We start from the raw sequence: 14,549 nt of genomic DNA on the forward strand, positions 1-14,549 counted from the left end.
TAGAAGACTGGAGACTATTAGTGCACTCACACACTGCACATGCATCACTGTTATCTCTTAAAAAAATGTCTCTGAAAGCTTAATCAATTCATTTACATTTACATATAGACATGAGTAGAGTTATAGAATTTAGTGCGCAAAGTCTGCATGCTATAACTCACCAAGTTAGACCCATGGATCTAACTGAATATTGAACATATTTTTACATCTTTAATTAAACTCATATATTTGCTTTCATTCTATTTTTCCATGAACGTATTTTTTTCATTAGTGTTTGGATCTATACTTCCATCACAATATTAAATGGGATGTTAATTTGTTCTTTAGTGATAGTATGCTTTGTACATCCTGTGAAACCATACAGACAGACATATTTTATGTCTGATGAATTTATGTGTTTCACATGAGCAGTATGTGTTTTCATGGGCAATATTTTCCTATTTATCTAGACAGCAATTTATCTTCTAATAACCCTACTGTAAAAAATAGAAGGATTGTATCTGATGTTCTATTTGTAACTTGTTGGAACTCAGGAAACAAGAAGACAACTGGAATCTGATTAGGAAAGAAGGCAGCCTTAGCTCAAAAAGTTGTAAATAAAAAGATTTTTAAAATATTATTCTTCTGAGATATACTGCTATATTAAAGAATAAGCATTATTCTTCTTTACGTTTCTGCTCCATCAATTTAAATTTAAGGCAGTAAGTTCAGCGCAGAACATTTCAGCACTTCAGTCCTGCAGACAGTTAAATATTAGCATTTCAAAACATGTGACAATGTTGAGAAATGGGAATGCTTTACATTGTCAATCATCAGATCTAAAATCTCTTTCACAATTACTATATTTAAAGGAACAAATTTACTAATCTAACATTTAAGTACTAATGATAGCAGAATATCACACTCAATTTGTGAAGATATATTTATCATTGTAATACAGTCTAAACTACAATTTAAAAGCTATTCAGTCTTTATCTACCAATTATATTTTAATTTGCAAATGTCTCTTCTCACTTTTCCATATTCTGGTCTGTAGGAAGACGATTTTAAAATCTTCAGTGTGTCTTCCTAACAAATGTATAAAATATTGCAAAATAATCTTGTTCTCGTTGTTTTTAAAGAACGAATGATGACTTTTTTTGAAGAGGAATTCAAACAAAACTAGATTAATTATTCATGTCAGGAGACGGACTAACAACCCAAGCACATTATTCTGTTCCCCTTCTTTCTCCTAACAGTATTTTCGGGACACTGCCTAGAGTGGCTTGCCTCTCTTGTAACAAAGTCCCTTCAGTACTGGCTTACTGCATACTTGTTAGACTCTGATGGGAAGGGTAAAGCCAAAAGAAAAATAATATATTCACAATGTCTGATAATTTCAAAATACATAAAGCAGAACAACATAAATTGGGGTAGACCTAAAATGTCATTCATTTTACAAACATAGCTAAATCTACCATCAGTTAGAAAAATGAATCCCACTCGCACTGTGGCATTGAATAAAAAAGCCAACTTTTCAGTCATGATGCTTATGGAGCTTCTGAAAATTTTCACTGCATTTCATTAGCCCTTTCATAATATGCTTGGAGAGTGCAGAGCTCATCACTCTCTGTGCCCTAAGTCCTATCTTGTCATACTATATACCTATCTGAAATGGCACAATGGTAAATTTTTAACCAGCGAAGAATATTTCAAATGTTTAACTAGAACAGACACAGGTTTATGACATATTAAATATACGCAATAAAAAAGTTAGTAGAAGACCATAAAGGTTGCAAATTTTAGAAGATTAGGAAAATGTTGCAAAATAAGGAATGATTATAACTGTGTTGACTGCTTACTGCACGATCTTAATGAGGACAAGTTTTACTTTTCATTTTATGAGATCGACTAAGATTTCTTCTAGAAGTTTTAGTTATCCAGTGACAGGTGCTGACTAGTTTTGATGGTATCCATATTTTTGTTTTCTTTGTTATTCAGCACTGCATTAGAGAGTGCTCTATCATGCCCACAAAGGAAAGCTATTTTCCTTAAATGCATCTGTTCCCTACCTTACAATGGGATCACAGTGGAGAAAGGCCTTGGCTGAAAACAAAAGCATCTTGAAGGATTTACTGCTCCTCTGGTTTTACAAGGAGCCACAGTGTCTGTACAACTGTGCTTCTGCAAAGTGAGAAAGAGCTCACTGGAGCAGATTATGCTGCACTTGTGCTGAAGCACATCCAATGGAGATCAATTAATTCTCTCTTGATCAGTTTGTACTGAGATTTTCAGAGACTTATAATGAGAACAGACTTGAGCAGGGAGTTTTTTCTTTCTCCTTGTGAATATAAGCAGCATCTTTCTACGTATTTGCTAAATGTCAGTTCTCTAATTTCAGTACAGATGTACTTACAGTATGTATTTTTGTTGCTGCTATTATAACAGAAAAAAAAAGATGATAACAATTTTCTATCCTATGGATTTTATATTTTATAAATGATTACCAAAAAATAAAGCATCTTGCAAAAGTTCCTGAGATAATTCTTCCTTTAAAACTATTTAGCATAAGCAATAGCACTTATCACAGCTGTTATCAACTGAAAATCTATTTTCTCATTTGAAAGTTTTTTATGACTGTTAAGTGCAGCTAGTGTCTCAAACCACAGTTAGAAAGAGAAGTTGTCATAAAATAAAAAAAGTTAATGATAAGATTCCTATTCTTCACTCATTAATGTCTCTAGGGACCACAGCATTAAATAGATAACTTGTTTGTTATAAAAGTAACAATTATAAAAGTAAATAACAAAGCAAACGTGTACATTTCTATTATTCACAGTAAACCACACTTTCACTCAACTAACTTTGACTGGGAACCAAGTTTGAACTCTTAGAAAATTTGAATAGAAATCTTATTCTCCACCATGTTATGCCAAGCCCATGTCAATGTGATTTTGTTCAAATTAGTGAAATGGCATTGTGTTAAAGTGATACAGCACATAAACAATGTTTGTGAAGGAAGCAGTTGCCATACTTAACAAGGTGAAAGTTTTTCTGATTACAAGAAAGCAAAAAATAGTGTTTGCTTGAATTTCATCTATAATTTCATTATATTAAATATGCAGACTTAGATACAAGTCTTTTTTGTGATTAAAATAAAATAGTATTCAGATTTACACATATGCACTCTGAGGATATCTTACTTATGACATAAGCTAGTTTTCTGAAATGATCTTTTGTTTGTTTGTCTGTTGATGATGGAAAAAGGTTTTACTAATATTGTTTGAACGACTTCAGAGAATAAACAGAAACTGTCAAAACAGAAAATAATCATAGTTTCTAAGAAATAAGAATATCCCTTACACTAGGGAAGATATATGACTTTAAACTTGGCCAAATAATTTCAAAGTTATAAGCTAATGGTTAAAAAAACCCAACAAACCCCCAAAGAAATGAAAGAAAAAAAAAGCAACCGTGTATCATAAATGTATTATGTTTGCTACATTCAACAATGATTTGAAGGCAAGTAACCTAAAAAAGTCAACTACATAGCTTCTAATATCAGATATATGCGGATAAACTTCACCACTGATACTTACAAAATTAGCTTACTAACTCTGAGGCTTTGTATTCTTTGTTCCATACTTCTGAGTTCTAAATTACATAGAACACACATTTTCCAAGTGAAATTGGGAAAAGGTTTTTACCTATTCTTTACTGGAGGTCAAGATTAAGCCCACTGGTGACTCAAGACCCAACAAATGTCATGAAATTGAATGTAGCACTGTTCCAATTTCAAGAACTGAGTATGGAGGACAGCAACCTTTATTTTATGTGCTGAAGCATGGCTGCAGAGAGGCACGTAGGAATTATACGAAATTGAATTCTATGAATCAGGGAAGAAACGCTTTTTAAAACCAGTAGGAACTACAAAACATGTCTACATTAAGCACAAAGTTTTAAGCACAACATGGGAGACAGTATAAGCACAACACTGTGAAAGGGATTAATACAGAATCAAAATGCTCTTATGGAAGTTTAATTGATGTCATATCTAGAAAGCGATGTTACTCAAATTAAAGTCTAGGCATAGATTTCTTATAAGCAGATATATCAAAATATATTTTAGAAAACAGCGTTGGCTCAAATTTATCACATGAAACTGAATAGATCATGTTCTCCAACTTCTGTCAGACAGAAAAGCCAAGCATAATCTGTTGAATTTGTTGCAGAATTTACAAGATACCAAAAAACTGGATGAAGAATTTTACATGCACAGACTGAAGAAATTACACTATTCAGGTTCTTATATTGGATTAGAAATTTTAGAAGAGCTATAGAAAAGTACATTTATTTATGTCTTTACATGTTTGTGTTTATTTTTCTCTAAATATTAAATTAGGAGGGAAAGGAAAAATACGTATTGCTTGCCTCATCAACAGCTTCACAATATGCACCAGAAACTTATGACTACAATGAAAGAGAAATCAGCAGCATTCAGCTGCAGGGACTGGCCTCCATTTTCACGTCTAGTAGCATCACAGCATCTATCTGTGTGGACAAGAAGTGTTATAGAAAATAAAGAGTGTGAGAGAAATATATTGAAAAGAAAAAGTGAAAAATTAGATAAAATATTAAAAATATAGCATCAAAAGGAAAAACAAAACAAAACAGTGACAGTGAGAAAGAAAAAAAGAGGAAAAAAGAATTAATTCAACAGTAACATTGTGCCAAATACAATCACTTGAAAAACATTACTATAATAAAAGCATTCGAGTATGTATTAAATGTGTATTTTTTTGCACTGGAGGTACATGGAAGTCAGTAAACTACAATGAAATTACCCATCAGAGATAGTGGATATTTGAAGCAATAACTAATAGCGGACTAGGATGAGGGAAGAAACTGTAGAAAAGGTACATAATTACATGCGAAAAAAGATTCTCATCATGCCTGAATATAAAGAAAACACAAGCTTATTAAGCATTTTCTTCTTGGGAAAAAAAAAGTTTCTGAATTATTGGAGATCTAGAACAGACCAATCAAAAGATCACCTTAATAATGCTGACGTAAGAAAAATGTCCATCCGAAATAAGAAAGACCAATGCAATCAAGCAAGAGCAGTTGTAATTACTTACATTTTTACTTTAATACTAGGGTACGATCAGAACAATGTGGCTTTTCAAAATGTTCAACTTCTTGGATATTCAAGTCCTTACAGTAGGTCTGGATGCAATCCAATGTATTGAAATTTGTATAAATATGTATTACATATATATTTTTTACTAACGTTTATATTGAAAACTCCCTTTCTATCAGATGATGTAGTCAAGTTTGTACAATACAGTGTATGTTTAAGCATTTCAATTTCCTTGACTGGATATTCTTTTGTTGTTGTTGTTGTTTTTTAGGTACAGTGACAGTAATTATATGGAGAGTGAACATCAGTGTAAGGCTACCGTTTGAAGACAGATTTCAAACGAAACTGAAATGTAGAAAATTTTGTGTAGTGTGAACAATAACACTGCTTACATCTGAACCTATTTTAAAAAGTGAATTTTAAGAAAATGTAATGGGAGTAGATTAAAAAGTTTAAGCGCCCCTATTTTCATTTGTACTGTGATATTTCTGTTCCTTAATAGAATTATTTAAGCTTGAAAACAATTTATTTGGAGTTAATATCAGCATAGACGACAATTTATTAGATTTTAGCAAGAATATAATGTAGTATCTTTTCTAATCTATCGAGTTCACAGTCTAAAGAGAAAGGCAATTGTTAGATAAATCATTATCTCTCTCAAAAATACACACTAAGAAATGCAGAATGTAAACTGCCCAAAATCAAAACATTTGGGGATTTAAATCACATACAGTTCCTGCAAAACCATTCAAATCAATCATAAAAGACAGATCTGTTGCTTTATGAATATGCTCCAGTGGGAAACGTGCTATCATGACTTGGCTGCATAATGTTTAGCATTATGCACTCGTAACATGAATGCTCTTATTTCACAAACACCTTAGTGTTAGGAACCAAGTAGAAAAGACAGCACCTTACCCAAACCATATCATTACTGTGCTGTTTTTAATGCTACAAGTTTATTTAAGAAATAATGATGTTCAAGCTGTTCAAAATTCAAAGTTATTTTTTGTTAAGAACGGTTTGATCCTTCTGTGTACAGTAAGAAACTTTTTATTAAGAAACTTATTAGTAGAAATATACCTAATAATTGTTTAATATGTACTTTTAAAAATAATTATTATTCTATAGCAACATAATACTAGGAAATACTAATGATAAGTATAGTGACTAAAAGAACCATACTTGTAAAGTGTGAACCAGTGCTTCAACATTCAATATATAAATATATATATACGGATTTTATATTATTATATAAAATTATTTTCAAAATATATTCAAAATTATTGAATGTATATGATTTTATATTATATGCATTCAATACATAAGCAAACTTCATCTCCCAGGAAAAAAAACAAATTCAGTTGCTTTTGAATCAGAGGTTCTGTGAACACAGATTACACATCCTTTGATTATCACACATCCTTTGATTATCACTTGTACTTTCTAAGTCTTCAACTATTCAGTAGTATTTTTTAGTATTCTTAGTATTCAGTGGTAGTAATTTCCTGTAATAGTTATACTGTTTTGTGAAAAAAAAAAATCTTGAATTAATTTTCACCTAAAACCATATATGATTGTAGTGATAGTGTAAGACTTTTTATTTGTCTGATTATATCAGGTAGGTTCTAATAATTTCAGTAGTAATCTCTAGTCCTCATATAAAAACCATTACAGTTTTTGCACAATGGAGCAAACTCAGCTTCTTTTCAGCATTCAGTAAGACTACTGTCATTTAAAACAATGTTAATCTCCTGAATTTGAAGAGAAACAGCTCTTACTCTGCAGCTTATGTTACTAGCTTGCAAACAATGTTGCAAACAGGTTTTGTGGGAAGTACCATCATGCTGTGGATTTGGATATTGATTTCTCTGATTCCTACCAACAACTATTACTCTCAAATCATGAGATCATAAAGACATTTCATCTCTTTTCTCTGCTCTTTTCTGAACTTTAGATAGTAAAGAAAAACTCTTCTTTCAGAAAAGCAATACACGCTGATGACAGTCAGGCAAGTATTCATTTTTGATTTTGGAATAACAATGTTCTTCAACCTACAAACAAAGGATGGAGTTAACCTCTGTAGGGTAATGCTGCAGCTCTTCAATGTCTTGGCAGCATGGTCAGAGCTGTAAAGGGACTAATATCCACAACACTTTCCTTTTTTCCCTTCCCTACAGTTCTTCCTTTTAGATTTAAATAAAAAACTAATAAGTCAAAGCTAGAAAGGCTTCATAACACAAAATACTCTTTCAGTTCTGGCTATTACATAAACTTATTAGAACATGATACAAAAAATATGTATGTACGATACATACTCTTGAAAGAAACAGGTTTTAGACTTACATTTTGGCATTTGTTAAAAATACATAAAACTAAAATATGCACAAAGGATTTTAATGTATTTTAACAAGATGAAAAATCCAAAGGCCTCTTTCTCAAGGAGTTCCTTCTAAAGTTAAGGTTCTCTCAGCCAATTTAAAGAGTATTATGTAAAGTAGTCGGTATTAATTAACACCAATTATGTTATGAAAATGGTTCTACTGTTCACGTGAATAAAATCTTGCTACTCTAAAAGTTGTAAGACTATAGCTGTGCATCTCCATCAAAATATTACAGTTTCCTGATTTAGAGGTCTAACAAGAGATTAATTTGCAGAGTTGTAAGTGAGCACTTATCTAGAGGAACTACCAGATCTACCTACAGTTCTCCAATAAATATAGAAGTGTTTGTCTTGAAGGAAAAGCTTGTAACTTAAAAATGGAACCAAGTTAAACGTAGGTATGTAAACCTAAACTGTCCTCATAAAACTAAAACTGAACTAAAGAGATGCTCTGTTCTTAAAATTTCTGATTTTTGTAATGGAAATTTTGCCTTCAGAAAGATCTTCAAACTCACGTGCTTTTCTGTTTTCTATTTGGTTTAAATTTATTGGTGCTTTCCAAGCTGCTGCAAGGATCAAGAGCCAGAAAGCTACAACTGTTAATTCCCAAATGATTCTGATTTAATGTTAAAAGTGAGTAAATTTTTAATTCAGCCTTTTTCTTACCAGTGTACAGAATATTTGGCTTCTTTTCTCATCTGCCATGTTTTAAAAAACCTTGAAGGAATGTATTATTTTTGAAATGCATTCAAAAGTTATCAGAAGACACGCAGTATAGTCACAAGCCATTAGCATGCCAAAATGGTTTTTCTTAAACAATCAATAAATAATACAATTCTATAGCATTTTCCTGTAGATTTAAACAGGCAACTTTCAAACCTCAAGCAGTGACTTTTAGTCCAGGCTTAAGTATCTACTAGTATACTTTCTAGCTTACTTAAATGGAAAGAAGAAAAAGAACTACACAGACCCCAGGCCACCTAATTTAACTCTTACTGATGCAACTGATCTTTCCCTAGAATTAAGAAAAATTAAAAGAAGCCAACTGTTGACATTACCTCTGAGCTAACTCTGCCTCAGAAGTGAAGCTCTGTTCTGAGATAACACATCATTAGGGACTAATTTCAAATATGATGACTCTGCCTAATTTTTCAAAATATTCAAAAGGTGTTATCTACAGCTGTTCCCTTTTTCATTATCTACAGAATTGCTTAGTAGACAGTCAATTTACATTTGCAGAACCATGAATTACTGACTGTGTACAGCGGCAATAAAATGCCACAGATGTAACTAAAAACTCAACCTGGTCTAAAGAATGCTGTTGTTTCTACTGAACTGAAACTGAGGAAAGAAGAAATCTGGCTTTGTGTTATGAGTGGAAGCACTATAAACACAAAACTGGAAAATAAACATAGCAGGGGTATCTTCAACTTCGGAAATCTAAGGACTGAGATACACTAGAAAGTCTGGAGCAAAGATTAAAAGTAGACAATACCTAAGCAAACCAGACATTCTTAAGTTCATGGGCATTTATGGTATACATACTCAAGCACTGAGGGAGCTTGCAGATACCACTGTAAAAGAGAGGGATGAAGCTACTGGAGAGAGTCCAGCAAAGGGCCTGTAAAAGGATTTAAGGGTCTGGGACATCCTTCTTTGAGGACAGGCTAAGAGAGCTGGAAATGTTCAGCAGAGAAAACTCAGGGGGAATGGTGTAAGAAGATGGATCAAAGGTCTTCTCATTGAAGGACAATATGAAACTGAAACACAGGAGGCACTGTCTGAACATAAGGAGAAGCCTTTCTAATATGAAGATGACTGAGAACCGGACCGAGCTGCCCTCAGATGTTGTGTAGCTTTTATTCTCGGAGATATCCAAAAGCTGTGTGGACACAGATATCAAGAGACACTTGCCTGCCCCTACTTAAGCAGAGGGTATGGATAAGATGACCTCCAGAAGTCCCTTACAGTCTCAACCACTCTGATTCTGTAATCACTAACTCAAAGAAGACCCAGGAAACCTTCTGGAGAAAAGTAAGGCTACGTCTCCCTTCAGAGGAAGGAATATTTTGCCACAGGGAGCTTCTTCCAGCCCATGTGGCAAGACTGAAGGAATGTGAGGGGTGTAGAGAGCACCTGGAGCAACAGAGGCTGCTGTCTAGCAGCAGGATGTGACAGGATCAAAAACCTTCCCCAGTGACCCATATGGAATAATTTTGAGTTTATTTCAACTCCAAAAAGTTACTGAACTGTTTAACTGAGAACTACATTAAAGAAAAGGACATGCTCTGAGACAAAACTGTAGGCGTCATAGAAAGTTCTTTCTATTTTCTCTACGTAGTGATTTCCAGTCTCCAGAGTAAAAAGTTCATTATCCTATCTTATATTCCAATAAATTACTTCAACAGCCCAGTTTTATCTATGTAATGGTAAGATATACATACACACATTCAAATTTGCATATATAAAAAACATCTATCATATTGATATGAGCTACTCAGCTAGAGGCTACTGAAAAATCCTAGAGCTGCATTTATGTAAATATTACTGACCATGTTTTGCGTGGAAAAACAACTTTGGTACTAGTGATGGTGAGAGAAAATATGTTTTAGGTTGTCCCCCTTCACCTATCACTGTAAGATTATAAGAATTATCAATATACAGATATTATCAGATATACACTGAAAAAAAGTAAATATGTTCAGTACTATAACAATCATGGGCTCATACGAGAGTCAAACATTTTCAGGAATGTTAGTAAAGAAAAAATATTCTAATAGCTTATGTTTAAAAAACAAACAAACAAAAACCAAAAAACAATACAGAGAAGGGAAATAAGGACTAAGGACTTCTTACTGTTCTCATATGCTTTTCTCATTTTCCTGCTATTCTACCAAGTTATTAACTTACAGTGCAGATGAAAAACTGTTACGATAAAATACAAATTGCAGCCAGTTTTAATATACACCAGACTTCTATGGAAACAGCAATAATTGGATAAAAGCATTTGGAAGACCACACCTGTATAAATCTTTGCCACTCATTTCAGAAAACACGTCTAACAATTGCATAAATTATCCTCTTTTAACATAATTCATTTCGTTTTCGTTTAAGATTTAATATAGAATTGCAGATGTATTTATAGGTTTCAATAATAATGTTTCAGAATGACAGCTATGACTTGGACATTTTTATACCAGCTGCACAGTACAAAATGAGAGGATATGCATCTCTGCTCTGCTCAGGGAGATTCAATGGACCCATACAAATGGGCTGTGCTGTCACCTCTGGAAGCTGATGGAGTTCATCTGCTCCTATTGACACCTATTCAGAGAATTTGTTACAGCTATAGAGGGTAGGCTATTCTGTCCAAAGACTGATAAACAGCTAAGAGCTAAGGCACACAGCTTCTTTGAGAATACTTCTATTTTTTTCCCACAAAATTAGAAGATACAACACTACAGAGAAACTGAAATGAGATTTTCTAAAATATCACAAATGAGGGTTAAAATCTGATAAAGACTTCACTCATAAGCAAGCACACTGATCTTAGAGTTGTACCTGCCTACAAGTACTGCCAACTAATATCCCCAGTGAGATACTGGAATACATAAAGTGTGACATTTAAGGCTAGGTAGGTCACTCTTTCTTCAAAGTGTGATTCTCAGATACATGCTCACACACTTAAGTAGTTAAATAGATGGAAATTCTGACAACAAAAAATAAAGAAGTTAGAAAGTAACATTATATATGTAGTTACAATTTAGAGAAATGCATGCATGTATACATACACATACATTAATGTATTTACACATACATTTAATGTTTTAGATGTTTTAACAAGTCAACTCGCTGAGTACCACACAGTGCAATATTCTATTCTGAAAGAAATTTAGAAAACCAGGAAAATTTTATTAAAAGAATTACAAATTCTGAGGAACTAATCACAAATGCGAGTGATTCAGTGAATGGAGACAGTTTTATAGGTCTGGGCACAGAGATTACAAAATGAAGTACACCGAGCTGGAGGCTGCCAAGGTCAACTGTGTGAAAATTTAAAGGAATGTTGCTATCGTTCATACATCTAACTGATGCCAACTTGCAGCCTAAGGCTTCTTCCCATAACTAAGACTAATAGTGGATGATTATCATTGTTTTACCATAAAATTTGACTGTCAGCCAGGACCCACTGGCCCTCATTCACAATTCTCTAACCCATCGAAGTTGTGGGTTCTGTTCCCAAAGGAACTGTGTATTCACAGAACGAGTATTAGCTTCCAGTACCCGCACTCAGGGATGACTACTTCTGACATATCCAATAGCTCTTTGAGCACTTCCATGGTAAAGACAGCAAATGCATCCTTGCCTCCAACTCTCTCCAGCACTACAATGGTTTGTATTAGCTTGTACACACTTGTGATGTAATATTATGTTAGCTATAGCTGATCATGATGACACTTAGGGAATCACAGAATTCTCTTGAGATATGCAGTACCCATGAGACTGGCTACATAGGACCTACAGATACCTTGCTTTTGAATGACATTAAGAGCAAGACGAAAATAGTTCAGACAGATCTGGGCATGTACATATGAAAACATTCATGAATCTTATAAACTTTTCTAATAAAAACATAAATAATTAGAAAAAGAATCTCAGCCACCGCAACCAGCTAAGTAAGCACAGGAGAGATGCTGCAGATTTCATTCAAAATTCTGCCTAATTGCCTTATTCCTTCTTCAGCTGTAGATGCCTAGATATACAAGCTTCAGAGCAAATAAATATTGCATCATCTGAGTTGTCTAACTTGTACCAGAAAGAACTGATCTGCTGTCAGTTGAGCTTTTTATAAACATTTTCTATCGAGTTAATTTTTACTTTTGTTATATTAAGAATATAATATTATGCCATTTCATAACCAGATAACCATGCCAACTCATGAATGTGAATATTAATATCCACGGATTTTAAGTCTCTTCTGACATATTTTTTTTAAATTGCTTACAGAATGTTCTTATGATGGGAATTTCACACCCTTTTCAGACTTTCAAAAACAGTTGTCAAGGAAACTAATTAGTTCCACAATCATAATTGCAATAATGATTCATATAAAGGAGACTTGATGTTCAATAGTGTAGCGGATTTCTCCTTACGACTATTTTGAGGTTATGAAAGAGTACTGAAAGGAAAAAGCTCCATAACTGCTATAAAGCTGTGTTCAGAGAAACATCTTATATCTTCTCAAGATATATTTAAAAAGCCAATTCTTACTTCAACATCCAGAAACTATTTATGTTATAATTTACACAGGCATCTCATGATTCTCATTTACAGCAGCTGTGGCAATGATAGGGAATTATTTAAAGAATCATAATAGGTTATATACATCAGCTGAAGTGTAAAAGAAGTTAGATTTTGGTATTCAAATGTGCCAAACTAAAAATTTACCAAGGTGAGTCTTTACTATCATTTTCTTGGGGTAATCAAATTCCCAGTGTTTCTGTTCCCCCTTTTTTTTTTTTACTGTGTAGTAAAATTCTTATTCTGAATGATGGCAATCATGAAGCACTGTCAGTCTAAAAAGAAATACACTGGCATATAAAGGCCCTGAATCTCAATCAAGAAGCAAATCAACTCTCTCTACAGCAATTTAATTCATAAGTTAGGTAAATAGATACTTTCTTCATATTATTTGCTTTATAAAACCTAAAATTACTCATGAAATATCAGAAATTACCATCACAATTTACATTTATTCTGAATTAAATAATTTTCATTGTTACTCCAGAATATAACTTCAGAAGCACCAAAATTTGGTGATTAGTTACTGAGAAACACTCACTCTTATCTCCTATTCAGTTTTCCTTTAAAAAGTTCTAAATCTTCCTACTGAAACACTGAGAAATATAAGCAATATATTTACATATTTCAAAGCTTGCTAAAAGGCCAATGAGAAGGCTGCATGCTTATTGAGTACTGTTAATCAGTAAGACAGTATCTAAAGAGCCCTCCTTGAAGTTTTAGTCTCATCAGTCGCTAGAATAAGAACCCTTGTTACATGTATACCTCAAAGCACATGCAGAGACGGCTGACATACAGAATTCTAACAAATAACATTACTGAAAACAGGCACATATGCAGTAAGAGGCAACTTTAAAAATGTATAATAAATGCATCTTAAACATTATATTTCTTATTAACTGTCATTATCTGAGTTGAAGTTTCAGAGTTTGTTCTGTGCTTAGACATAACATTACTAAGAGCAAAGCAGAAAAGGAAAGTCCCATTTAAGGATTTTTAGCTGAGTTTACTTTACTGATAACAGAGTATGCAGCCTTAAGCTTTGTCAGTTAAGGAAGACTCCAGTTACCTTAAGAAACCATTCCACTACACACATTAACGCACTAAGTATGAGCAATTCAGAAAGTGAGAACACTCCAAAATCAACTTACCTGTAATAATGTTGGGCTTCGGTGGCATGCTAAATTCATACAATGTTGGTTCAGAAAAACCCAGTCTGTTTGCAGCTGTAATTTGTACTTCATAACCCATGGTCCACTGAAGATGCTCTAAGATGATGTGGTCTCTACTACCCTGCACTTTTTTCTCTAGCCATTGGTCTTCCTTATCTTTCTGTAAAGACGCAAACATTAGTTTAAATTCTCAAAAACTTGTGCACCATTTGTCTAAACTATCTGACTACAAAAAGCAAAAAAAGTACAGATACTAATGTCCAAGGTTTTAAACTTTCAAAGCATCTAATTTTGGAGTTCTGAGTACTCAAGCTTTTTGTCATTATGACTGTGCCTCAGCATTCCACAATGTGGATGAAGGGATTTTGTCAGCAACTTTTTTTCAATCATTTGGGTTGCACAAAGGCACAGTTCAACTTAGGGAACAGCAGGACAGTTACTTACAAATTTTGCTAAGAATAATTTTTGTGTAAGTTTATTTTATACAGATGTTGAAATTACGCTTTGCCGAATGTTCTTCAAGAGAATTTTCCCATTAAAACCAAGCCTGAATAGTTCACAAATGCTAGCTGAG

At 33.3% G+C, this 14,549-nt stretch overlaps 1 protein-coding gene across 1 annotated transcript in view; it reads right to left on the reverse strand.

Annotated features, from left to right (window-relative positions):
• The window catches only part of NCAM2 (neural cell adhesion molecule 2), a 222,339-nt gene that overhangs the window by 20,495 nt on the left and 187,295 nt on the right, over positions 1-14,549 (reverse strand). The window contains exon 16 of the mRNA XM_065740855.1: positions 13,955-14,135. Coding sequence (XP_065596927.1) covers positions 13,955-14,135 — 181 coding nt within the window. The remainder of the gene's footprint in view (positions 1-13,954; positions 14,136-14,549) is intronic.

This window comes from Cyrtonyx montezumae, unplaced genomic scaffold, assembly GCF_038088225.1.
Source record: "Cyrtonyx montezumae isolate F1298 unplaced genomic scaffold, pur_monq_1.0 scaffold_3, whole genome shotgun sequence".
NCBI classification, from domain to species: Eukaryota; Metazoa; Chordata; class Aves; order Galliformes; family Odontophoridae; genus Cyrtonyx; species Cyrtonyx montezumae.